The following is a 27,651-nucleotide window of genomic DNA, read 5'->3' as shown; positions in this document are numbered from 1 at the left end:
AACTATATAAGGCAATTCGATTATTCTATAGTACCGCCTTTTGATTGAATGACAATGCGAAACAAGGGGTGCTGTAATGTCGTTCATGTGATATGAGAACGTAAATCATACTCCGATCCATATTGCTTTCTCCGTTCTAAAAATATTACATTATAATGAAAACAGGATAATTAATTAAGTTTTTTAGACAAAAATATTGCAATATTTAATTTGTAAAACTTTTTAAAATGATGAACATAACAATATTTGGAACAAGCTAAGGGTGTTTATTACCTTTCTTTAACAACGAATATCAAACTTGTTAGATTAACACTTCTACAATGTAAAATAGTTTAAGCAGGCAATGTGGTAGCTACGAAATGCATGCATAATAACACAATTTGGGGCAAGATAAACAAATCGAGCTCACGTGAATGTAAATGCTAGAGGCTAGAGTGTCTGTTTGACTAGCTAATAAAAGTGGTCATACTTGATTTTCTTCATCTCTATTCCCTTTTACTTCGTATTGATTACTAATACTACCTTCGTTTCTTATTATGTGTAATAAAGAAATATTTTATGTCTCACAAATAATACTTCTTTGTTAAACATAATAAGAAACAGAGGTAGTAATTTATCGCACAGTCAATAGCTAACAACTACATTCTCAGGGACACATGTCAAACTAAGCCAATATGGTGGAAACTAAAATTAATTGAGAGGTCAACTCAAGAAGCTCGAACTTATTGTTAGAAGTAGTAGGGAAAAAAATTGAATTGAAAGGTCGGCGGTCCAAAAAAAGCTCCCAAAAAAAGCAACAGAAAAGCTCAGAATGAGCTGGTTTTGAGAGTAAGAGAGGTTGGTTGGTACCTAGGAATTGGAGAGTTTTATGTCCTCTTCTACTACTGTACTGCTCCCTATCTAGTCCCTACGTACCATGTCTTTCTTACCTTCATGCATTATTATTCATCACTACCTCATTTTCAAATCTTAACCTTTAATAATAAATTCTTAAGCGAATTGAAGCACCTATTGTTTCATTGTTTAAATGATGTACGAATTTACTTTCACCGTAGATTAGCTTAGTTGATTAAAGTTTTGAATTCAATACGAAAGTACGTACATGAGATAAAATTCTGTTTACTTAATAACGTACTTTAAAAACCCGAGTAATCTAATGCTTTTATCAATTAACTGCTAGCTATATTAAATAATAACAAGGCATGTGGTACTAGATTTTGTAATTTTTTTTTAACTATATATGGATAATCATAAGTATTCTTAGTTCTATTGTCAAAAAAAAAAAAAAAAAAAAAGTATTCTTAGTTAACTTGTTTGTGCAACTATTATATACTAATTACTAAATGCTTATGATGAGATTGTCAATTTGTCATGCCCAAATCCAATCCTATAAGTAGTAGATTTTCAACCGACTATGCTCTATAATAACGCCTAAAAGTGGACATCAATTTAAGCATACTTTGATTCTTTGAACAATAAAGAGAAACTTTAACACAAGTCTTACCAAAATTGAAGAAATGAATGTGGACTTGTTTAGTAATCTAATCAAAAGTTAAGCATAACATGATGATGAAGTCCAAAATATTAAAAAGCAAAAGTCCAAGGCTTGCTACAAGATAAAACAACTACGGAGTACTCCGTATCTTGAGGCATAAAAGTCACCAAAATTAAAACAATTACTCCTCAACTACTGTTATCTCAAATTCTAGAGGTGGATATATCTTCTACTCCGTATTCTACGAGTAATTTAATCTAATAAATACTACGAAATATAAGTATTTCTCTTTTAAAATAGCAATCGTAATTTAATATTTGAACTCCCCCAGATAAAAACAGAAAAGAAAAGAGTTTTCAATCACCGCCTTCCCAACTGTTCATTTATGAACATTACTTCTACTGTACTACCAAACCTCAATTTTTTTTTTGCTATCATCAAAACTTTACCATTATCCACTGAAACTTCCTTCTGCTTAATGCTAACCTTGAAAAGCCAACTCTTTTCTTTGATTTTTATAATCTTAAATAAGAAAACTAAAAGGGAACCAAGGGACCGAATGAACCTTCATTGACTCTTCCCTTCCTATTTCATTGTTACATTAATATAATATTAATAATCTTTATAATTTTTGCTGTCAAATATAATACCTTCATATTTGTTTATAAAAAGTTTGAAAGATAGAGTTTGATATATGCAATCCCAAGGAATGGTTATTAATTTTAATCATTAAATAGTGTAATCTATCATTTTACATCATACATCATTGTATTTCATTAATGTTTATAAGTTTAAGTGATTAGAGCTTCCTCCCCCGATTATAGGAGGTCATGGGATCGATTCTCATCCCTACTATTGTGGCTCTCTAAATACCAAAAGAAATTAATGTTTATAAGTTGTTTAATATTTTAACTTTTACTAGGGCAGCAAACTCGTGCGATGTGCACCATAGCTAGCCATATTAAAAAATTATTTCGATTTAACATTAAATTATAAATTTAGTTCTTGATAATGTAAATAAGTTTAGGGGTATAATTGTCCAAGTCAACTAGCTTTTAAAACAATAGTTATAATTTAAAAATTTAAGTGTTAGACATGGTTTTAAAACATAACTAGTTTTTGGGTCCAGGCGATGCCCCGGGTTATTACAGGAAAGTAACTGATCATTAATATACATTGTAATGTATGATTTTTTTTCTTGTAATTAAATTTGTTATTCATATTGTCATTTACTACATATTAATATTTTGTATTCAAAAGATTACATAAAGAATTACATAGCTTGGTGATAAGACATTTAGTTCTTGAATTACAAGTTGCGAGTTCAAATTGGATATATATATATATATATATATATAATTATTATGAGTGTATGACATGTAATGAAAATCAATGGAAGAAAGAGCCACGTGGCGTTATGAGTACTTGAATTGTTGACATGGCGTAGTGAGGGGAGCTTAAGTGACACATGGACGTTGTTAGAAACGCCTTTTAATATATTAGTATAGATAGATTGTGACAATTAACATTTTTTTGGGCCATGTTAATATAAATTACAAGAGAAATTACTCTTTTTTTTAAGCTCATTTAATTATGCTATTTGATCCGAGAAAATGTTAGTACAAAAATTAGTTAAAATGTGACAATTAATTCTGGACAAAGCGAGTATAATTTGTGTTAAAATAAGCTTATTTCAAGTGGGAAGTGGAGCCCATAGTTGGTCCTATGCTTTGCTGGCTTGAAGCTCTCCATTGTTGGTTTTTAATGGGGTCTGTCTGCTAAGAAGACCCCTCCAACCCAACCCCAACTCCCCTTCAAAAAAAAAAACTTAAACAAAATTCAATTCAATTCACCTCTTTTCTGGAAATGCTGATACCTCATTTTCATTCTCTTCTTCAGTCTCATCACTTTCTTCCAACTACTCATACCAAACAAAGCTCAATTTATTAAAAAAAAAAGTACCCAAAAAAAATAAAATTACAATCTTTCTGCAATTTTTACTGGTTTTGATTTTGATGGATCTTTAGATCTGAAAGTATTTGCAGCCACAAGTAGTATTTGTTTGTTTTTCTCTTTTTTCTGGATCTTTGCTCAGCTTCTGGGTACCCCTCCAAAGAGTGGGAGTCCCCCAATTATAAGGTCAGTTTTTTTTTTTTTTTTTAATAATTTGTTTTAAATCTTGGTTTTGATTTTTTTTTTTTAATTGATGATTTGTTGGTTGATAGTAATTGAAGTGTTTGTGACTTTGTGGGTATTGAGTTAAAATTTGGAATTATGTCATCTTTGTCTTTAATTTCTTCTTTGTGAAACTTCCTTTGTTGTGGCCTGTGGGTTTATCCATGATATTATAGCTTCAAAGCACTATTTGTGGCCTAAAAATTTGGAGAGAGAAAAAGTTGGAGTTTATTACCTCTTTGCAACTGTTCTTATTGAAATTGATTTTGTTTTTGTTTATCTTTCATGTTAGAAGCTTTGTTAATAGGTTGATTATTATGTTTCAGGGAGAATTATAACTGGGTTTCGGAGCTCGAATCGAATCAAATCAAATCGAAAATTTGAGACTAAATTAGACTGGAATATGATCTGTTAGACGTATTGATCAATATATATGTCAATATTGTAGAATTTAGGGTGTGTTTGGATTTTCTTAGTGGTGATTTGCAAATTGTAAGAAGGGTGGAGTTGAAATTTTTAGGTGGAAAAAAGGGAGGGTGTAATATTGTTGGGTGAAAAAAGTTGTTTTTAAGTGTCCCATATGAAATGTGGGGAATTAGGAGGGTGGTTTGGTTGAGATGAGGTATGCTATCAGGGTTCATGAATTTTCTGAGGGCCTGTTTGTGGCCAGTTTCGGATCCTTCAATCCACGCGGGTTCGGATTCGATTGGGCGTCAAGAAGGGTTACTATGGTACAAGGATATTGGGCAGCATGTTAATGGTGACTTCTCAATGGCTGTTGTGCAAGCCAATAGTTTGCTTGAGGATCAAAGTCAACTTGAATCAGGCAGCTTGAGCACACTTGATTCTGGTCCCTTTGGTACTTTTGTGGGCGTCTATGATGGGCATGGTGGCCCGGAGACTTCCCGTTATGTCAATGATCACCTCTTTCGTCATCTCCGCAGTAAGTTTCTTCAAACTGCTTTCGAATTTGGAACAACGATTTCCTTATTTTTTTGTACGGACATGGGGATCAATTGTTGTACTCTCTTTATTCCAATCACTATTACCCACTGCTAATCTTGTTGGAAGTTCCTCTAAGTTTGGATAAGAAAGATTCTTTTGAAAGTTATGAATTTTGCTTTATCAAATTACTTGACTCCAAAGACCATCCCCTGTCAGATTTCCTCTAAATTAAATTTTTGTTTCTTTTGTTGTTTTCTTTGAAACTGGATGTATGTATAAATTTTTCCATTATGTCTTGTTAAAAGAATAGGAAACCAAATAAATTGTCAATATTCTTGTTAAGATCCTGTTTGTATGCAATGGCCTATAAATTATGAGTTTGGGCATTAAGTTCACCCGAGTAAATTATATCAATTATTTTGCAGGATTTGCTACTGAACACCAGTGCATATCTGCTGATGTAATTCGGAAGGCAGTTCAAGCAACAGAAGAAGGATTTTTATCTGTTGTTACTAGGCAATGGCCAATGAAACCCCAAATTGCAGCTGTTGGATCATGTTGCTTAGTAGGAGTGATATGTAATGGTACTCTTTATATCGCAAATCTTGGTGATTCTCGAGCTGTTTTAGGGAGACTTGTCAAGGCAACAGGAGAAGTTCTTGCAGTCCAGCTCTCAACAGAGCACAATGCATGTTTAGAGGCTGTGAGACAGGAGCTGCAGTCTATGCATCCTGATGATTCACATATTGTTGTGTTAAAGCACAATGTTTGGCGTGTAAAGGGCCTTATACAGGTATAATTTGTGTCCAGAATTGTTGTTACTTGCATCGTATGGGTTATTGTGCTACTTCAACTCGATTAACTCCCTGTTGTCAATTATCCTCATATAATTTCAAGTAAGCTAAACCTATGGTATCACTAGACTGCGCTGAAAATCCTGTTTATGCAACCACTGGAAGGAGTAGCTGATAAGTTGCTTGATATGGGAGTGTGAATGGGGTCTAGTGTAATTTAGTTTAGTTTGATAGCTATGTGCAATGGTTAGTTATCTTAAAGCTTCTTCAGTTGTCTCTTAAAGGACTATTGATCTCTTCAAGTTTTCCTTATCTCATTTTTGCTCCTGCTTCTTGCCATTAGATTGTCACTAGGATACAAAAAGAATTAACTACTGCTCTGAAACTGAGGACCAATCCAATGTTTTTGTGATTTCTACCCTCCTAAGATTTCACCAGTGTTTGGATAAAATCTTATTTCTGTTTGTGATGTAGTTTCTTCCGGTATGCTCAATCCCATAAGATAAATTCTGAACTGTATTGTCAATTTCAATGTCAGCCCAACTTTGTTTTGACTGTCCTGTATTGTATCCTTCATTAATCACTCTGTCCCACATAATTGTCTGTTTTTTGCTTTTAATGAATGCGAATTGTAATTAACTAATATTGGAGATTTAACCAATTAGGCTATGGAACAATGGTTTGATGGTAATGAGGAAAAATATTAATTCGGCAAACTGGCATTCTTTTACTAAATAGGACAACAGTTTCAGACTAACTAAATTAAAAATCGTATAATGGTTCTGGGACTGAGGGAAATTGTTTAGGCATACTACTGAATGAATATTTCTCTACTCATAAACCATTTGTGGTGGGTTGGCGGTTTTTGTTATTAAAAGGTACTTCTATTGTTCCATAGTAATTGGTCTAATGTAATATAGGTTGTGTTGTAATATAGTGCGGTTGATAATGCTTGAATTTTATATAGGATGATTGCCCCCCTTTTTCATATAATTAACACAATAACCCGACTGTAAGAATTTTGCAAGGTTATGGGTAAATGGGCCCTACAATAGAAAATTTTTTCTTGACTTCTCATTGATTCAAAATTGTATGTGAAAGTGGTTGTAGACCCCATAAGTTAGACCAACTTTTGGATAGCAAGACATATCTCTTGTGGTGTTTCAGGCTTGCAGCTTTTAGATGCAACTCTAAAGTGATTATTACATAATCTTAGTAAATTATTGATGTTAAGTGTTAGGATTTTAGCTGCTTCAATTGAAAGAAAATGTTGGGTTTGTATCTTGCTTTAGCATACGAAGTTATGGATTTTATTACTCCAACTTTTATGCTGCTTCACTGCAGTAAATGTGATTTTATGTATAGGATTAATTAACGGTGCAAGTTTATTCATCTCGGAATATTGAATTTCATGGGTGAGGCTAATCATAGAGACTAGAGTCAAAATACGACATACTTTGGAATAATTACTGCACTTGAGTTTTGGCTGCAAGTTGTGGATGTCCCTTATGAATAGGCTACAATTTAGGTTTTCCTCTGGTATTGACATTCAAATTGGCTCTACAAGTTTATACCTTTTCCTACTGTAGAAATTAAAAAGTTTCTGTCTTTAAGTTGTATATGACGTGGAATTATGAGCATTATGGCGTCCTTTTACACTGGACCTCGATACCAGAAAACTTCCAAAAGTTAGGGAAAACTGTGGATCCCATTTTGAAGTGCATTATGCATTTTGGCAAGCACAAAGCCACAAAATGTTTTTCCCGTGGATTTTGTTTTGTAAATGGTGTTTAGTAGTTTTGGCTGGTCAAAAGATCTGATTTTGAATTTACTGTATCAATGTTTTAGTTGATTTTGAGAAGCTGGATTTATTTCAACTTAAGATGAGTAGAGTGAGGGTTGATACATTTGTAATTTTGTAATTTGTTCCATGCATCCATTTCATGTTTTATCCCAATGGAAAAAAATGTGCTTAACATTAATGAGTTCGCTACTGCAGGTTTCTAGATCTATCGGAGATGTATATCTTAAGAAGGCTGAGTTCAATAGAGAACCTCTATTTGCTAAATTCCGACTCAGAGAACCTATCAAAAGACCAATATTGAGCGCAGACCCATCAATTATAGCTCATGAACTGCAGCCACATGATCAGTTTGTAATATTTGCTTCTGATGGACTGTGGGAGCACCTTAGCAATCAAGAAGCTGTTGATACTGTCCAAAATAATCCACGTAATGTAAGATTTGATTAGTACTGATCAGTAGCTTTTATTCTGTTACGTGGCATACATAGTACTTAGTAGATCTAGAATATCCTCTTTTGCATTGTTAAACTTAGTCAAATTTTGAAATGTTCTTTCTTCTTCTTCTTCTTTTTTTTTTTTTTTTTTTAAATTCTAGTTTGATTTTATGCTTCTGCGCCCTGAGAAATGTCTAATATGTAGATTTGCTTAGTACTCTGTTATAAGTAGCTGTCTAAGCACAGCTTTACCTTTTAATCTTTTATGAGGTCAGTTATATGTGCTTCTGTTGTTGAGCTGTGCATCTGTCACTGAATTCTTCTCCCGCTTCTTAGTTATTCACAATTTCTTGATTCGATGTCTCAAACTGCTTTCACATCTCTTGTTTGGGTTAAAAAAACACCTATTCATGCACAATAATGTGGAGGAAAGATCATGTTTCTAGGTTCCTGTTTTAAGTCTATTACTTTGTCTCATGTGTTGAGAGATGGGAACTTTGTCGCCCATCATCTTGCTAGGCTAGTTCCTTTTGGGGTAGAACAAGTTTGGGAGAATCATTACCCTAGTGATATCTCTCCGTATGTACTATCAGACTCTTTGATGCTTAATGAATAAAATGTCTAGCCTGACTTCCCTCAAAAAAAAAAAAAAAAAATGTGGAGGAAAGATAATGTGTTTTGGTTCTAATTTCCTTTTTCTTCGGCTTAGCTTTAGTTTCATATTTTCAATACAATATAGTATTGTTTTTTGTATTAAAACTGTTTTCTTTGTCTTGGGTTTATCTTACTATCACATGCATATCTAATCTATTACCTTATGTTTTAGCAGGGAAGTGCTAAGAGACTGGTTAAAACTGCACTTCAAGAAGCGGCTAAGAAGCGAGAAATGAGATATTCGGACCTGAAGAAAATTGACCGTGGGGTTCGCCGTCATTTCCATGATGACATCACTGTGGTTGTGGTGTTCCTCGACTCAAATCTCGTGAGTCGGGCTACGAGTGGATCTAAGGGTCCACAAGTATCAATTAGAGGAGGTGGGATTACCTTGCCTTCGAATACTCTAGCACCCTCATAGATGGTCACTTGTCATGCTACATGGCTTTCAGAAAATCAGGTGCGTTTTTTAAGAAGGGGAGAGGCAAAAGCAGAGGGTACTATAACATGTTCTCATGATGTATGCCGTAGCTACTTTTAACTTGGAACTGACAGTGGATTTTAAAGGTCTGTCGTGGAATCGAGAACAGTGTTATCTGGAAATCAGAATACCTCAGGTGATGGTTATGGTAGTTAAATTCCTCATATTGACTAGTATCTTTGTTTCCGAGGATTTTCCACTTTTACTCTATCTATTTGTTTAATTCTATTAATATTTACTTAATATATCCGAAGGGTGCTTTTAGGCCCATTGTATAAAAAGAAAGGGAAAGAAAAAGGGGCCATTTTGGCTATACTCTTCAGTCTGAACATCTTAAGAAACTTTTAGCTAAGATGCTAACTGAAAGGGGCTTTAAGCTTCTTCAGCGTAGCACGAATTTGTGATTCTCCTCCTTTGGTTCAGATTTGGAGTTAATTTGCTCCCCACTTGGGGTTTGTAGATATGGGTTTGGATAGTTTCTTCGCTTTTATTGCATAAACTGTCTTTAAGGTAGGCACTAGGACATTGGCTTTAGGCTGGACCCTTTTGAATTTTTTTTCCTTGGAGGAACTTGTAATATACGAAGTATAAATTGGCTGTTAACTTGTTGAACGATGATGTTTGCTATTTCAGCTGTCCATCTGGTTTAAGGATAGGGTTGTATACTTGTATATATCTTGCCATTTACCTGTTATGTTGAATGTTGATGCCTTGGTGAATTAATTTATATAGCATTGTGGTTGTGGACTTGTGGTATTGCCTTTTGTTTTCCATCGGGCTCAGTCTTAGCATGGGACGTGTCCATTGTTCGTGATGACCTTTCTAGCTATATGGGTATAAGTTCTCTTTTAATCTAAATCAAAATATGTCCGAAGCATGTTGGTGAACCAGTCAATGTAGGCTCTAACTCACCTCGTCTGGTTCGACTAGACTTGAAACGGATTAGACGAGGACTATACTTGTTGGGTGAAATTGTCATGCTGTTTTTATGGGTTCAGGCCAATAATGTGAAAACAATTGCAGAATTAGGAAAACTTTAGGAGGCGTTTGGTTCGCAAACTGGTATGGGGTTGGAATCAGGAATGAAACCATAGTGGTATGAGTTTGGAACTTGATTCTTAATACCATATGTTTGGTATGATTATAAAATGCAATGTTTCTCTTTTATTTAAGGAAAAATTGATGGGAATAAATCCCACCTTTTGAGCGTCGAAGATTAATAATCCCACCTTTGGGATATTTTTAAATAATCCCACCTTTGTACCTTATCCGCTCCTAACAGTCCCGGGTGACTAGTAACCAGTTGAAGAGGTAATTTTTTTTTAAAGTTTATTTTACACATGTCACAATTTGATTTGTCCAAAATTAAAAGTAAAAATAATTAAAAAGTAAAAACAAAAAAAAACAAAAAAAAAAAAGAAAGAAAACCAACACCACAGCCACGCCATCCCCACCAGGCCACCACCATCCAAACCTAGACCAGAAACCACAGCCACCCAGACGCGAAACCACTGCAACCCGAAACCACTACCACCCAGGCGCGAAACCACCACCACCCAAACGCGAAACCACCGCAACCCACCCCAGCCAACCTAACCCCAAAACCAACCTAACCCCAGCCAGAAACCACGCCCCCCAGACCCGAAACCACCTTTGAAAAATCAAAAATCCACCAAACCCAATTCCACCTTCAATAAGTCGAAAATCCCACCAAATTGACTAAATCGAGGTGGGGGAAAGAGGAGGGAGGTCGGGATAGGGACGGAGGAAGGGGGGAGAGGATCGAAACGGGGGAAAAGGAGGGGAGCCGGGATCAGGGGGGAGAAAGGAGGCTGGAAATCGAGAATTGTGGGATGGTTGGTTTTCAAGGGTTTTCGTGACGGTGGAAGGGAAGCTGGTGGTTCGAGGGAGGAGGAGAGGGGGCGTCGGCGCCAGGGGAGTTGATCTGGGCGGTCGGCGTCATGGGGCAAGGCACTTTGGCGGCAATGATGGCGGGATCAGGTGGCGGGGAGGGTGGTTGCCTGGTCGGGGATGGTGGGTGGTTTTTTTTAATTATTCAATTATTTTTTTTCCTAAAAAATTTGTTTTTTTAAAAAAATAAATTTTATTTTATTTTATTTTTTTCGACCAATCGCAGACCAACACGTGTCTGGTAACTTGTAATAACAAGTCACATGACCGGTTGGGACTGTTAGGAGTGGATTAGGTACAAAGGTGGGATTATTTAAAAATATCCCAAAGGTGGGATTATTAATCTCCGACGCTCAAAAGGTGGGATTATTCCCATCAATTTTTCCTTTATTTAATGTCGGGAATGAGTCAAACTGCCAAACCCACCTCCCCCCCAAGGTTTCTAAACCCCATACCTTGGGGTTTGGGGTATGGGTTTAAAACTCATAAAATTATAAAACAAACATAAGGTATTGATTTAAACCATTCTAAACCCATACCTTATACCTTAATTATGTGAACCAAACACCCTCTTAATGGGTTGAGTTGGGTTGCAAAAACTCAGTTAGCTGTGAACTGAACCAATCCAGCCTCACCTGATTCATACAAGGAATAGCAACTTGTAGAGCCTAAAGGCAAAAAACAGCTTAAGCCTTAATCAGCTTGCCTTTTGAGTCCTGAGCTTGTGACCACCTTCAGACGCTACAGCTCTATCAAGAAGACTAAGCAGGTGTATCTACTGTCTCGGGGTGAGCAAGATCGAGCTTCCGTTTGAAGTTAAGGAGCCCTATTACAAGTTTAGACCTCGTCGCCCTGGTATCAGATTCAATTCTCAAACCTTTTGCTCTTCACCAGTTAGTACTGCTCGTCTACACAATATGACAATAGCTTGTTCTGATTGCTGAGTGAGTTTGTGATCAAGTAAACATTGAAAAACTTGATTCAAGTCTCAGCTATTTTGATCAACATCATTACCCCAAAAGGGTTACACTTTCTGACACTTCATTTATTATACTGATTTTTTTTTCTTTAATAGGAAGGCCCATTGAAATAATGAAGAGAAACATCACTTATTGAGAAAGCAGGTTTTTTTTTTTTAACTCATCCTATTAGAAAAGGGAAGGTTTAGGGAAATCCTCCTATAATAACCTCAGTGAGAATGGCCCTAGCCTTACACCTACACGGCTACACCTGACGGCACGTTTGGTTAACAATTAGAGTATAAATTGTGGTAATGGTAGCGAATTTGTACATAATCTAGCAATGAAGGTCATTACTATGTCAATTAGTTAACGGAACTCTTACTAGCTAGAACATGAATTTTTTTCGCCCCACAAATATTCATTATCACACAATACCACCCCTAAATTGATTATAAAAATTTGGAAGAAAATGAGGTTTTTGAGGAGAGACTAGTATACTACGGAGTATATAAATTGACATGAAATCTTTTTCTACAAAGTTACTTATAAAGTCATTACCATTATCATCGTTTATAATCAAAGTTGTAGAGCTAACCGCTAGGCCCGCTACCCTAACTTCCTACAATGCTACAAAGTATATCATACTCCGTGTAAGATGGCTAACCACCAGTGAACCTACTTCCCATATTCTAAACCTAGAAGGCTACAAATGAATGGGTCTACAAATGGATGGGTGCAGTTTTCTGTGGACCGCCCATTTGAGTGGAGCCTGTTTCATCAGACTCTTCGACCCACCATTTACCAAATGGCCCAGTTGTATGGGCTTGATTTGACAATTATACTGACACAAACATGAGTATTTTTTTTTTTTTGAAATAACATGAGTATTTCGTTTAATTATAAATGTTTTTTTTTTTCTTTGTAGACATTATAATTATAGAACGTAATAAGTAATATAGGAGAATGGTAAATAATTTTCAAATTATTAACTTTAGATTTGTACTCCCCCGTCCCTAAATTACATTTCTAATTCCAGCATTTATTCCTCATATAATAAAGGAAAGTAAGAATGTAATTTAAGGACGGATAGAGTAGCGGATTAATCCTTAAGGGAAAAAAAATTGCTAAAGAAAAAGGATTGTAAATATATTTTCATGCTAAATTCCAGTGCATGACTGATAGATATTATATTTACGATAATATTTGTCGCAGATTAGGATAATATTGTATATTTTTTTGATATACTTCATATCCTTATCATAATAGGATTACGACCCTTGTAAACCCCTATATATATTATTCAATGGTACACACTCCAATATAAGGAGTTTTCCCGAAATCTAGCATGGTATCAGAGCTTAGGTTTTAGATCTCAATTTTGTTTTTCCAAACTCTTTGGTTTTTTTTTCCTCTGTTCTCTTTTTTTCCTTTTTTTTTTCCAGATTACCTTTAAGTTCCCTTTCCTTTTTGTTTCCAGTTCACTGCTCCATTGAGTTTAAATGGCCAAGGATAATGAAACACCTCCTCTGCCACCTCCGCCACCTACTACGACGGAATTTCACCCTGCCTTGGCAGTGAGCAACATAAAGAATGCCATACCCCTTGTTCTTGACTATGAGAAAGTACAATACTCCAATTGGGTGGAGCTATTTGAGAATCATGCTTGTGCGTATAATGTGTTAGATCACATAGACTCAACTATTTCACGGCCGACGGATGTATCAGACTCTTTGTGGAAGCGCCTCGATGCTATTGTCAAGTAGTGGATATATGGCACGATCTCTACCGACCTTCTCAATACGATTTTAGCCCCAAAATCGACTGCTCAACAACTATGGGATCCGTTAAAGAAATCTTTCAAGATAACAAGAACACTAAGGGCGTCTATCTTGAAAATCAATTCAATTCGCTTCATCTAAGCAACTTCCCTAGCGTTATGGCATACTGTCAACAACTTAAGAGCCTTGCTGACTAGTTAGCCAACATCGAACAACCTGTGACGGAGCAAAAGCTAGTAATCCGCCTTGTTTCCGGCCCAACAGGCACCGACTTTGATACGGTTGCTACCATGATTCAGCAAACCGATCCTCTACCTTCGTTCAACACAACAAGATCGAGACTACTTCTTGAGGAATCTCGGCGAGCGAACGACCACAATTCATCTCCTTCTTCCTTTGTCGCACAATCGGAACTCTCTGCGAATTCCGGGCAGCAGCAACCACAGCAGCAGTCGTCGGTTGGCCGGGGTACAGGTGGCGGCGGCAAGGGACGAGGTGGCGGCGGTAAAGGCCGGGGTAAAGGAAAAGGCCGAGGTACACTAGTCGGGGTTCTGGACAGCAACAGAGTCCGCAACAACAAGGCCAACAACCTTCACAGACATGGCCCCAACAACCCACTCCTAATGGGCAGCCGTGGGTCCAACAGCCTCCCTGGCCCAATCAGCATCAACAATTTTGGCAGCCTCAAGGTTGGGCCATTCCTCCAGCGCCTTTCCCCACTAATGGGGCCTATCAGGCTCGGCCCAACCCTGGTTCGGGTCGCGGTTTGTATTCTCAGCAGGCCTACGCTATCGGTCAGCCCCAATACGGCCTGCTTATGACCCCCACGGAGTTCGGGAGTGCATATTCTTTGATGGGTCTTTCCAGTCCGGATAATGGGTGGTACATGGACTTGGGTGCTACATCTCATATGACACATAATTCTGGTAATCTCTTGCCCCTTTTTAATTTAAGCACGAATAATCATATTTTAGTTGGCAATGGTCATCGTATTTCAATTACTGGTTATGGTCAAACTACTTTACCCCATAATTCCCTTGATTTAAAAGATGTCCTCCTAGCCCCTCAAATTATTAAAAATCTAATTTCAGTCCGTAAATTTACTTCTGATAATTCGGTTTCTATTGAATTTGACCCTAATGGATTTTCTGTGAAGGACCTTCGCATGGGGAGGGTAATAACGAGATGCAATAGCACCGGGGACCTTTATCCTGTCACCTCAAGCTCACCAAGCACTTGCCTAGCCACTACTCTCACTGCAGCTACCCCGTGGCATGATCGTTTGGACATCCTGGGCCTTCCTCTCTAAGTCTTAGGAGCAATAATTTCATTACTTGTAATAAGGAGCATGACTCCACCTTTTGCAATTCATGTCAGATAGGGAAACATGTTAGACTTCCGTTTTATGATTCAAATAATACTACTTTCTCTGTTTTTGATATTATTCATGCTGATTTATGGACATCTCCTATTAGAAGTGTTAATGGTCATAAATACTATTTAGTGCTTCTTGATGATTTTACTCATTATGTGTGGGCCATTCCCCTAGCCTATAAATCTCAAGCCTATCCATCCATTCTTCACTTTAGACAATATGTGCAAACTCAATTTGAACGTCCTGTTAAATCTTTCCAATGCGATCACGGTCGCGAATTTGACAATGACCCATTCAAAAAATTTTGCCTTGATAATGGTATGGTCTTTAGATTCTCTTGTCCCCACACGTCCTCCCAAAACGGGAAAGCCGAACGTATGATTCAGACCATAAATAATATCAACCACACTCTCTTGTTCCATGCCTCATTGCCCCCTTCCTATTGGTCACATGCTCTAGAGACGGCCACTTATCTTCTCAATATTTTGCCTACTAAATCTCTAAAGGAATTAACCCCGACACAAGCTTTGTTTCATAAAAACCCCTCTTATGACCATTTACGGGTTTTCGGTTGTCTCTGTTTCCCTAATTTGTCTGCTACAGCTCCTAATAAGCTTGCCCCTAGATCCTCTCCTTGTGTTTTTTTTTTGGGATATCCAACTAATCACCGTGGTTATAAATATCCAATCCTATATCATAAGTTCATAACAATAAGGAAATGTTGAATTTTCTTTTTTGCAGAATCTAAATGGAGTTATGAATAATTTCATACATGTCATTTGATTACTTTACTGATAATTTTCACAAGTCCATATAGAATTTGAGAGATGTAAATTATAAATAATATGCATTTCCACCCATCAGGCCATCACGTACAACTATACAAGTATATGTGAAATCGCAATGTCTAAAGTTCAAACAAGTACATCTTAAAATTTTATGGAGTATCTTGCGAAGCCCAATCATACTTGAAGAACACGTAATAATACTCCCTTTATTTACGTCAATTGCCATTGTTTACAATTTCAAATGTTTCTTATTAATCGCTACACTATTTTTTTTTAAACAACTATTACACTTTATATTTGAATTACATTATCTATAATTGTTTTACTATTTATTTTGTATATTACTCCGTATTCATAACGCCCATCTTCACCCTATAATCTCTAAAAACTTAGTGCTAATTCTAGTGTAGCGATTATCATTTAGGATTTTTTTGGTTGAATTATACAAAAATGAGTAATGCAGGTGAAATTAAGAAAATAAATCCTAAGTACATACAGACTTTGTCTGAATAGAATAATTATAAGAGAATAGAAACATCAAGATAATTTTAACTAAGCTAACTTTTTTCCGATTAAGGATTATAAACCGTAGAATAATTAAGCTAATTAAACTCTTAGCCTTAACACGTAACACCATAAAACTTTAAAAATATAAGAAGTGAAGCAAGTTGGTAGTGAGAGAAAGAAAGAAAAGAGAATTACGAGGTGTAATTGTTTAAGAGAAAATAAAAATCTTGACTATTTTGGCCCTTAATATATGTCAGGTTGTCAGAGCATATTCTCACTCTCCCATAAAAACATTTCATCAACCTAATTAAGCTTAGTCTAATACTGTAGTTAACAACTAATTAAGGTTATTACTTGTACTAACTTATTTGTAGTAAGTAACTACTTTAACTATTCTTCTTAATGATACTAGTTGTAGTAAATTTTTTAACTACTACACCAGTACATATTTATTTTAACAGTTAGTAAATGGCTCATATTTCAATGTCACTTTGCTGTTAAGAAAAATGCTTCTGTTATGCTAAACTGCTAAAGGTGCTCCATTTTTATACAAGTACTACCATTTTTATGAAAATTTTGCACTAGCAAGAGTTGTAACAACCTGTGACACCAGAAATGTACTTGTATAGGTATGTAATACTTTGACATAAGACTACTACATTTTCACCAAAAAAAAAGTGTTTGTTAAAGAAAGAAGTGCCTAAATGTTAAATTTAGACAACAATTCCGATACTAAGGACCTATTCTCTTCAGCTTATTTCCAATTCAGTTTAGTTTCTATTTTCTTTCTCTTATAAAGTATTCAGTTTAGCTCCAGTTCAGTTCAACTCAGCTCAATTCAGACCCTAAGAGGTTTGAGTGCTTTATTAGAATACTCTATAATGCTATTGCTAAGAATACTCTATAATGCTATTGCTAAGAAGTAAGAACTTGCAATGAGCTAGAGTTTAAGTCCTTTATTAGCATGTTTAAAAACAACATGCTAAAAGAACTTAACAAGCTCATGCCTAAAGTTTTTTTGTTTTTTTGTTTTTTTTGTTTTTGTTTGTTTGTTTTTTTTTTTTTTTTGAAAAATGCTATATATAGCTCTAAGGGCTACATATAAGCATTTATTTTACTCTTGAAAATTGTTTAAATTTAGAAAATCATGACAAAAACACACTAATTACACCGATCCGCGTGTGTTTTTGTCATGAATTTCTAACTTTATACATTTTCCAAGAGTAAATTCAATGCTTATATATAGCCTTAAGGGCTATGTATAGAATTACCTTTTTTTTTTTTTTTTTTTTTTTTTTTTTTTTTTTTTTTACCTTGCGAGTTAATGAAAAAAAAAAATCCTTTAATTACAAAGGACAAAGAGTTCACTCCTACATTCCTATTCTATTCATTCAATTAATGTCTCAAAAATCTCTCTTTGTTACAAAATATTTTGTATTTTAAAGAGATCTCTAATAGTTTCATTATATATCTTCTTGAAGAGGAGGGTAGGAACAGTACATTAAATTTAATACAACTAAATTAAGTAGCACATTAAATTTACATGCTTAGGAACACTTATATTCTCACCATTTTTGAGTATTACATTTATTTTTTTCAAGCAGGAGAGGTGGGTGACAGTATCATACCCCTATAATTACATGCTAATAAATTATATCCCCTTATTGGGTATTACCCCATATCTTAAAATAAAATATAATCACATAGATTAATTAAAAAAAATTAAAATATAATAATAAAAAATAATTTTAAAAAATAAAAAAAATAAAAGTCATCCAAGTATAGTACAAGTACACTAGCACCCATGAGCCAAAATCTAAACCTCTAACACTCTGACTCTCTCTTTCTCTCTCTTCCTCTTGAGCTGTGACAACTTTTTGTCAGTGTTTTTGACTCCTCTTTTCTCACAAACCTCTATTGAGTGACCAGTCCATATTTGTGATCTTATATAGATATAGTTTCTTACTGTACATTTCTTTGTTTTTCTTTGCTACATTACATGACTCTTTTTGATGTTACATTATGTCATCTTATCTTACTTGTATGTTGTTATTATTAGTTTGCATGCCCATATCACATTCTGTTTATGTCACGTTTAACTGCGGAGTTGTGATGAGGTCCGGGGCATTAGTAACGGTTAATGTTGATTAATCGATAACAGAACACAGCAGAGGAAATAAAAAGGGGAAAAAAAACAGAGTTTTTTCTCGAGCCCCTTGCCACCCTTACCGAGCTTTGATTCTTCCTGCTACCCTCTTTCTGTTTCTCTCTCCTCCTCTACTATTCCTATTTCCCTCCCTAATTTTCTCTCTCTTCTTTTTTCCATCTTCTTCTTCTCCTGTATTTCTGCCAAAGTAAAAAAGAAAGAGAGAAAGAAAAACTAGCAGAAACTTCAAGTCTGTATAATTCCTCTGTTTTTTTTTTTTTTTTTGGTTTTTTTTTTCTACTCTCATTTTTGAGTTTGTGTAAAGTTTTAATTTTTTGAAATTATTAAGCTTGTATTTTGCAAAATTAGGAAAAAAAATATGAGTTTTTGGAGAACTTTTACAAGAATGAGTTTGCTTCTCTTAAACCCCAGTTGAGTTAAAGAGTGTTCCAAACAAGACAAAAAGAAAAAAAACACCATTTTTGGAAGAACCTCCAAAAAAAAAAAACCCTAAAGTTTTCATCTTTTTTACAAATTAATGATAAAAAAGAAGAAAAAAGGGGACTAAAATATGGTGCACATTCCTCCAAAATTCCACCTTTTTTGATTTTCTTCTTCTTCTTCTTCTTCTTCTTTTAAAACCTACCATTTTTTTGTTCTTTTATATAATTTCTCTATTTCCAACTTTCAATTTCTTAAAACAAAAATGGGGTGTGTAGCCTCAAAATTAGAGGAAGAAGAAGTGGTTTCAATTTGTAGAGAAAGAAAGAAGCTAATGAAATTAGCAGTAGAAAAAAGGTATGCATTAGCAGATGCACATTGTAGGTACTGTCATTCACTATATGCTGTTTCAGCTGCTATTAAGCTGTTTGTTGCTAGACATTCAACACCTTCTTCACCATTTTTAATCACTTTCCCACCTCCTAATTGCTCTCCTTCTTCCCAAACCCCGATACCGGAACCCGAAAAGGTCATCACAAACCCCATGTTTCTGCAACAGAACCACCCTTCTCAGCCTACAACCACCACCCAAGAAGCACTCCCCTGTTGTGAATCCCCTGTTTCTTCCTCCTCGTGTTCCTCCGATTCTTCTTCGGAGGAACATTTAGAGGAAAGAACCAGCAGACAACAGCAGAACCAGCAGCAACAACAGCAGAATCAGCAGCAGCAGCAGCCGCCTTATGAGTATTATTACATGAGTAATATGAGTATGCCAATGTCAATGTCAATGCCACCACCAATGCCATCCCCTCAAAGGGATTATGGTGGGTGGGATTTTTTTAACCCCTTTGCCGGGGTTCGGAATGATGTCATGGATAGTAATGTTAGTGTTGGGGGTGGTTTCAGAGGCGGGTTTCAACGACACCCGGATGATGAATTGAGGGCAGTGAGGGAGGAAGAAGGGATACCTGAATTGGAAGAGGAAAATGTGGGTGTGAGGGAGGATGTGAGTAATGTTGTGAGCAATGTAGTGGAAGAAAACAATGGTTGTGGCAGTAATGGTGGCGGGCGAGGCGAGGGGAATGTAGAGCAAATGGTGGGAGGTGGAGGAGGTGATGTTGTTAAGACAATGGGTGGTGGAAATGTGAGGGAAAATGAGAAAGGGTTGACAGTAATTGATACACCAGTTAGAGGAAGAGAGTTGTTGGATGCTTTGAGAGATATTGAGGATCATTTTGTTAGGGCTTTTGATTCTGGTAAAGAGGTTTCTAAGATGCTTGAAGCTAACAAAATGCATATGCAATCTGGTCTTGATGAAATTAAAGGTAGTAATTTTTATTTATTTTTGGATTTTGTGATTGAATTTGTTAGCATTCTTTGATTAATTGGATAGAAAAATAAATAATGGTATGTGTTGAATTATATTTATCTTGGAAATTATGATAGATTTTAAATCCCTGACATTATTTGCTGCAATTATATAAAAATTTCAGTAAAATTGAAAGATCTTAGCTAGGAATAGGAAAATGTGGAGATTTGTATTACTGGATATAGCTTTATTCACTGCTTTAGAAGCATGTGAAGTTAAAGTGCTGTTCTTTCTATTCTTTGTGCTAAAAAGTTGCTCACTAGGTCCCTGCTGTTAAAATGCAGAAAACTCAACAAAACTGATTCAGGCTATTACATGGCACCGATCGAATACAGCAAGGTCTGCATCTTGTAAGAGTTTAGTAGCGTCAAGTTCTAAGAACTCCTCTTCATGGACGGAGTATAAGAATGATCTCTTTGACGATTATGGTGGCATGTCCGCCGGAAGCCATTCGCTTACCCTTGGAAGGTTGTATGCTTGGGAAAAGAAGCTCTATGATGAGGTCAAGGTAAAGAATCTAAATTGGAAAATTTCCCTTTTAATGATAGATACCTGGATGTTTGAACACAATCATTTTTGTTTGAAAACAGATTATATGAAAATTTTGCCAAAAAGTTTTGAGAAGTTTAGATGGTAAATTTGATAGGATAAAGTGTAGATTTTCATAATTCTTTTGATCTGTGTTTGTTAGGCTGGAGACAACATCAGAAAGTTGTATGAAAAAAAATGTGCACATTTGAGAAACAAAGATGTTAAAGGGGATGACTCGTTATCAGTTGACAAGACCAAAGCATCAGTGAAAGATCTCTACTCCAGAATTTTGGTTGCCATCAGACGAGCCGAGTCAATCTCTGAGCAAATTCAGAAGCTTGCAGATGACGAGCTTCAGCCACAGATTATTGAACTCTTGCAAGGGTAAGAAATCCACCCCCCTGAACCCAAAAATACTGAATCCTGTAGTGGATTTTCTCATTTCTCTGTGTGCTTATTGTCCTTTCTTGCTCTGCAGTTTAACTCAGTCGTGGAAGATTATGATGGAATCCCATGAAACACAGAACCACATAATCTATGAGGTTAAGACCTTTGACTGCCCAACATATGGAAAATTCTGCAATGACTCGCACCGGCTTGCAACCCTGCAGCTTGAGGCCGAAATTCAGAACTGGCGGGAATGCTTTGCAGAGTATGTTGCTGCACAAAGATCTTATGTTGAGACTCTTCATGGATGGCTGTCCAAGTTCATTGTCCCAGAGGTTGAATATGGCTCTAAGTCCAAGCGTTTTAACCCACCTCCATATCGAGCTAAAGGTCCTCCCATGTACATGATATGTCGTGATTGGCTAACTTCCATGGAAAATTTGCCTGACAAGGCTGTTTCTGTGGCAATGAAGAGTTTTGTAAGGGATGTGAGGGCATTATGGGTTCAGCAAGGGGAGGAACAAGAGCAAAAGAGAAAAGTTGACAAAATGGCTAAAGAACTAGAGAAGAAGATGATTGCATATCAGAAAGTCGAGGGGAGAATTCAGGAGACTACTAAGCTTTTAGAGTATAATCCTTCAGAAAAGGATGCAGAGAGTCAAGAAGATACCCAACAACAACATCAAGCTGATTCTTTAGCAGAGAAGAAAGATGCATTGGATAATTTCAAACGTCGATTGGAGTTTGAGAAGGAGAAACATCACAATTACATGGAAGAAACTCAAAGGATTACTTTAAATGGATTCCAAAGTGGATTCTCTTTGATTTTTGATTCCATGGTGCACTTCTCAAAAGCTTCACTAAAAATGTATAACGACTTGGTGAATGACCGGCAAAATTTTGAGAAGGGTGAACAACAGTCAAGCTTCCAAGAAGGTTCCTATGTCAATGAGCACCTTAAGTAAAAATGAGCCGAGGTTGGGTGAAAAGACCTTGAGTATTTTAACAATCAAGGATTCTAGAGTCAGTTTGTACATTAGACTTGCATCGAAGCAGCTCGCTGAGGTGCAGGTTTAGAGTGATTATTAGTTGTTTGCCGTAGGATTGTTTTATTTTTGCCACGTAATTGATAGGAGTGGTGATTGCCCACAATTTTGCTGTAAGACAAAAGAATTCCTGATGTTCACATGTATCTTTGGCCTAGTAATTTTAGGTTGTTTGTGGATCCAGGAATTGTCAGGTGGGCATTCTTTGTATGTGTATGTAGTACATCTTGGCGTTTTACGGTTTTAGTACAAATTGTTACCATCCAACTTTATCAGTGCAACCATACTGTGTGTCTAGGATTATGATACGTAACAGAAAGTTTATCCACCAATCCAACAAGATTCATAACGGTTCAAATCAAAATCAAATGACTACGAAAAACAGGACTATATGGATCGTATTGACCCATTTGCACCCTCAAGGTTCTAGTCGTCTAAGACTCGGCTAAGATAATGTCAACCAGCATAGACAAAGACTCAGGTGAAACGTAAAACCGTTAACATTCTTATTCTTAGAGAAGGCTCAGGATCCAAAAGGGAAAAAAGGCAGACCTTTTCTTCTCAAGGACCATTCTACTAACACATCTGAAATCATTGAGAAAATATCCCAGTAGCAATAACGGGGGCAAATCATTGGGAATCAAAAGACTCAAAACAGCAAGACAACAAAGTTGAAACACTCCTTTCTTTTTTTACTGCCTGGTAAAAAAACTAAGTGTGGAGTAAAACTTTTGCTTCACCCAAAGCTTCAGAGTTTGTGGTAAACAGAGGAAGATTGAAGGTGGTCAGATGGTTCTTGGGTTTTCCTAGGTAAAGAGAGGGTCAAAGTTCACATGACTAAGTTGGGTAACCAAGAAATTAGAAATGTTTTTCTTATCATAAGATAATTGGTTTTTAACAATATTTGAAACAAAACAGCTATCCCTAACTCCCTAAAGCAGAGGAAACATCTCTCTTTTTTTAATTTTCTCTTCTAATTTGAATAACAGAATCAACATACAGTTTCTAATTTATAATCCTTTGGCGCACAACCAGATTCGAGTAAGCTTACTACAAATCTCATGCCTCAGCAATGCAGTTCAAAACCGTACGTTTACATAATGAGGCTGATATTCATTATCCTGCACTCTATAACGCTTATAACTCACATGATGACAGACTTTTCATGCACAAAAGTTCTAGTATGTAATAAGTAAGAAATCCATAGTATTTACTATAAATAATAAGAATTTCTGCTACATTTCCTTTGTACATAACATACGCTACACATCCTAAAAATGCAAGGATATGTTCGAGCAAAAAGTAAAAACTAGAAGTCTGTAATTTTAAACTGCAAGGCATAATTACAACTTTGTTAGAGCCTACCTAAGATATAGAGAGACCAAAAACTGGGAGAGGATGACAAATTCACTGATAACTGCAGCGGGAGAGTGCAAACCAAGAAACGGAACAATATCTACCTGCAGCCAGTTTTCAACAGCTGAACCAACAACTGCACCAGCAACAAGTCCACCCGCGGTTATCAGAGTTGCTTTCCCTGAAAATACACCAACTTCCAATCAATACTTATAATAACCACACATGAAATAAGTATAGTATGTACTCCGTAACATTCAATAACAACATGAAGGATGCATTCCCTATAAGCTTAAATAGTTTCAATTGTAATCATGTTCTTGATAAAATCCAGATAATTCCCTAACAATTAGGTAACTACAGCTTTACAAGGGCAAGAGAATATTTTCAATAGTGTCCTAAACAGCTAAACCGATGTTCAACATGTTCAATTAAAAAATTTAGGACAATTTGCCCCTTGTTAGTTCCCCAATGGCCCAATCATCCCTAACTAGTAAGACAAATAGGCTACTTAATTTTTAATCCAAAAACAACAAATGCTTTGGGAACAACATAATGGTAATTGGGTTCAACTGGAAAGATGTGGGCCAAGTTCCCCAACATCAATTTCTTAATGTGCTTTCTTTCTTTTTAGAGATGAGGTAGGTAATGCAGCACCAACAAAAGAAATCTCCTTTATTCTTTCTTGAATTATTTTATATAATTCTGTGCTGCATTGCATCAATTATGTTGACCCTTCATTACAACAATCCAGAAACAGGTGACTTAGTCTCAAGGTCTTACCCTCCAAATGATAATGGGTCTTTGAAAAAATGTTTTCAAATGAATCTAGAACAAGATATTAGTTACATGTGTTGCAGAAGAGTATAACAGTTACATGTGTTGCAGAAGAGTATATCAGCTACATGAATGAAATTTGAGAGTTAAAAGTCACAGTGAGCCATACCTAACTTCACATTCTTTTTCGTCATGAAATATAGGGATGCTCCAAAACTGGTAGCTAGGATAAACCCCGGAACATCTGCCCCAGCCACAGCTCCAGCAGATGATGACGTTCCATTGATATAGGTCAAAACCATCATTGCGCCATAAACACCAGCCTGTAGTCCCAGGTCTGATGCAGCAGGCGTTTCAGCTGTAACAGAAGAACCTTTCATTGATGATTGGAGCCACTGAGGCATCGTCCCCATACTAGGAGAGTTAACAGGTTTAACATCAGCAAAGCGAACACTGTTGTTAACAACTTTTCCAGCTCGGCGCTGTGTTAAGCTCTGCATGAGCAACATATCATATGCAGCTTCTACCTATAAAAACATGAATTAATAATCTCAATTATGGGTTATAATAGACAATTGCGGCAAGACATGTAAGGGACTCATAAGGCATAAGCTAGGTCCTTGTTCAGTTTACCTGACTAACGATAAGCAGGCGAGTATTTTCAACTTAGTTCAAACAAGTCACAGTAAAAAGTTAAAAACAAGTCCAGGTGAATTGACAACGGCTTCCATATTTATTTTGCATCTAAAAAGTGTAGTTTAGAAAGAAGTTTTCAGGCGAAAAGAATGAAGCCTGAATGTCTATGAGGAGCAACATCAAGGAAAGTTGGTCATGCTTATAGTACTGAGCCAGTGCCAAAATCAACATCAGTCACTCAGGTGGTTGGACTGTTGGAGAAGTGGGTAGAGAGAGGATGTAGTGTTCTGCTACAACATTATGGTAACAGGATTAAGAAAATCTAAACAGATAAACCCAATTATTAGTGGTCCAATATAATAAACCCAAGTATAGAAATATACAGTACAATAAGCATCCAAACTATCAATTTCATTAGTTGGGTTTGTGGTTTATCTATATTAATTCTTTCTGAAATAAAAACCCCTAGGCAATGAGTGGAAACACATTACGCTAAACATTCATGCACTATCTCGTATGGAAAGGAGAAACATCTATAACATTCATCGCCGTCTCACAAATTAATAGCCCAAAAGCAAGAAAATGCCCCCACCAATACCAATTCTTTATTTTGTTTTCATCACCACCAAGCACCTGAATCTAGTTTCTATTATCTAATTAGTTAGCCACAAAGCCCTCCACTCTCTAAACCAAAACCAAAAATTGAAACATGTTTCATTTCCTAGCTACCTGGCTAAGGATTACCTAAAGAAACATCAACTAAATCGGATTAAATCAGAAATCTTTGAGTCAACAAGATGAGGAAACCAAAGATCATCTTGTTATAAAAAGACAAATATATCTCCACCACTCTCCACATAGCATATTACATTATCACTTCATCAATGAACTCGAGAAGCATTATAGAAAGTTCCATAGCAACTCATCACAAAAACGGCGAAATCAAGTACTACTTCCAAGCTCTCTGTAGAGAAAATCAGAATAATCAAGTACTACTTCCAAGCTTTGTAGAGAAAATCAGAATCTAGCTCGCCTCATCTCAAAAGAATTTTATCACAAAAATGGCAAAATCAAGTACTAACTGAATTTATGCAATATACCACATCAAAGATCACAATCCATCAACAATTAACAACCACATACACACTCCCAAAACATCATCCTCAAAATATAAGGAGCAAAAATCCATCATCATCATTGAAACTATCAAACTAATCAAATGTAACAAAATTAAAACTAACTATGATCAACTTAATCCAAAGAAAACCCAGAATCACAAAAACATAATCCAATCATCCAAACAACAAATTATAAATGAATCCAAATACCCAAATCAATAAGTTACTCAAATAACAACATAAATTAAACAAGAAAAGAAATTGAAATAGTAAAGGTGCTGAAAAATTTACACTTGTTAAACCTGAGCAACAGTTTGAGGGTCATCTTTACAAGAATCTATGATTGAATTTTTGGCACGCAAAATATCATCAAAGGAAGCTCCTTCCGAAACACCCAGAAGCTTCAAAGCGTTCTCCACAGACATCCCAAACGGGGCTGAATCGTCGGCCCGAGACCCGGCCCGAACCAAGGTGGTGCCCGGTGCTAAGGTCCGACGAGAAGTTATAGAGACGGCCCAACAACGTCTGGGCCAACTGGGCTGGGCCGTGGTGCGATGAAATCCGGGGCTAGTGGGCCGCACGGACAGAGAAGCTGACATTTTTGGTGGTGGATGTTTTTGGCCAGAGAAATTTTGTGAGGCTATAAATATAATTTTTTTTTTTTAATTTTATGTTATTATTTGTTTGTTTGATGAATATAAAAAGGTTGATGAATATTTAAAAATAAATATAAAAAATTGTTGGGATTTGATTGCAAACAATGTAGTTTTGTTTTGGATATTGTTGGTTTGATGATGGTTGAGTGTTGTGAGAGGATTCTGCTATACAAGTGTTTGTGTGTCTGAGAAGGGAGAAGAGATAAAAATATAATGGTGGTCAGTTTCAGCTTATTTCTTTGTGGACCAGCAAATGAAGTATAGTTGTGGATTTTTATTTTTTTTTATTTTTTTAAGATGGTAATTGGAATTAAAATTTTGGTTCATGTGGCCGATTATATCCTTTTGGGGTAAAGGTTTTGACATTGTTGTTGTTAGTGGTAGTGCCATTGACTCATTGTATTTTAACTATTTTTTTTTAAAAAAAAAATGAATAAAGAAAAAAAAAAATCAAAATTTGTGATTTTTTTTGTTTTTTTTTTTTTTTTTCACTTTTTGTGTGATTAGAAAGAGTCCAAGTTGCTTAATTTAGTAGAACTAGTCTAGAAAATGAGGACAAGATTGCTTTGAAGGAAAGGCTAAAATAGCCCAAAATGCAAGGTATTCAATCATTCTACATTTCTAGGCATTAAGGATTAACAAATTGACAAGAATGAGGGGTGATAGATTTCTCTTTAGTTTGGGGGTATTTTGGAGTTTTCAATTGTCTGTTTAGGATGATACTTATGAGGTGGCCAGGTGGGGACATCTTTAGGTGAATAATAATACCATTGCAATTTTTTCCCCCCTTTAGCTTATTTTTAAAAATGTAGCCCAATAGTATTTTTATAGTATTTTTAATATTCTTAAATTAAATCAATACCTTTTGACCATATACAAAGTAATTATATTTATAGATCTTTAAAGTTACAAGTATGCATTGACTAGTATAAAAATATAAGCGTATGAAATCCATAAATTCACTCAAGGATTGTCAATCTTAAGGGATATTGAATCATTAATTCAAAGTTATCATTTCTCCTTTTTATACCATATTACCATGTATATTTCTAATATGACAACTTATATTGTGTTTGTGCTTGTAG

At 35.8% G+C, this 27,651-nt stretch overlaps 3 protein-coding genes and 1 long non-coding RNA gene across 5 annotated transcripts; 3 read left to right on the top strand and 1 right to left on the bottom strand.

The window, feature by feature from the left end:
- The first annotated feature begins 3,222 nt into the window (after positions 1-3,222).
- Positions 3,223-9,505, top strand: LOC110739032 (probable protein phosphatase 2C 60). Of its 2 annotated transcripts, none has more exons than XM_021919488.1 (5): positions 3,223-3,634; positions 3,997-4,613; positions 5,041-5,408; positions 7,409-7,645; positions 8,474-9,505. In XM_021919488.1, exons 2-5 carry the CDS (start codon positions 4,295-4,297, stop codon positions 8,720-8,722), a joined length of 1,173 nt encoding a protein of 390 aa, XP_021775180.1. In that variant the 5' UTR covers positions 3,223-3,634; positions 3,997-4,294; the 3' UTR covers positions 8,723-9,505. The 2 variants fall into 2 exon arrangements, with proteins under 2 accessions (XP_021775180.1, XP_021775187.1); XM_021919495.1 differs by having other exon boundaries at positions 3,240-3,634; positions 8,477-9,505.
- A 2,932-nt stretch (positions 9,506-12,437) lies between these two features.
- Positions 12,438-14,872, top strand: LOC110739025. The gene is made up of 2 exons (XR_002514720.1): positions 12,438-14,359; positions 14,590-14,872. It is a non-coding gene; the product is annotated as an uncharacterized LOC110739025 (long non-coding RNA).
- Positions 14,873-17,417: 2,545 nt separating this feature from the next.
- On the top strand, positions 17,418-22,287 carry LOC110739018. Its single transcript, XM_021919475.1, has 4 exons — positions 17,418-20,015; positions 20,344-20,567; positions 20,751-20,974; positions 21,069-22,287. The coding sequence occupies exons 1-4, from the start codon at positions 18,956-18,958 to the stop codon at positions 21,940-21,942; spliced, it is 2,382 nt and encodes a 793-aa protein (XP_021775167.1). The 5' UTR covers positions 17,418-18,955; the 3' UTR covers positions 21,943-22,287.
- Positions 22,288-23,202: 915 nt separating this feature from the next.
- On the bottom strand, positions 23,203-26,806 carry LOC110739011 (protein CHAPERONE-LIKE PROTEIN OF POR1, chloroplastic-like). Its single transcript, XM_021919468.1, has 3 exons — positions 26,213-26,806; positions 24,326-24,683; positions 23,203-23,560 (listed from the first exon to the last, which is right to left on the bottom strand). The coding sequence occupies exons 1-3, from the start codon at positions 26,507-26,509 to the stop codon at positions 23,385-23,387; spliced, it is 831 nt and encodes a 276-aa protein (XP_021775160.1). The 5' UTR covers positions 26,510-26,806; the 3' UTR covers positions 23,203-23,384.
- Positions 26,807-27,651: the final 845 nt, after the last annotated feature.

This window comes from Chenopodium quinoa, unplaced genomic scaffold, assembly GCF_001683475.1.
Source record: "Chenopodium quinoa cultivar QQ74 unplaced genomic scaffold, ASM168347v1, whole genome shotgun sequence".
NCBI classification, from domain to species: Eukaryota; Viridiplantae; Streptophyta; class Magnoliopsida; order Caryophyllales; family Amaranthaceae; genus Chenopodium; species Chenopodium quinoa.
Note: the sequence above shows the minus strand (reverse complement) of the source record. Positions and strands in the feature narration are given on the sequence as shown.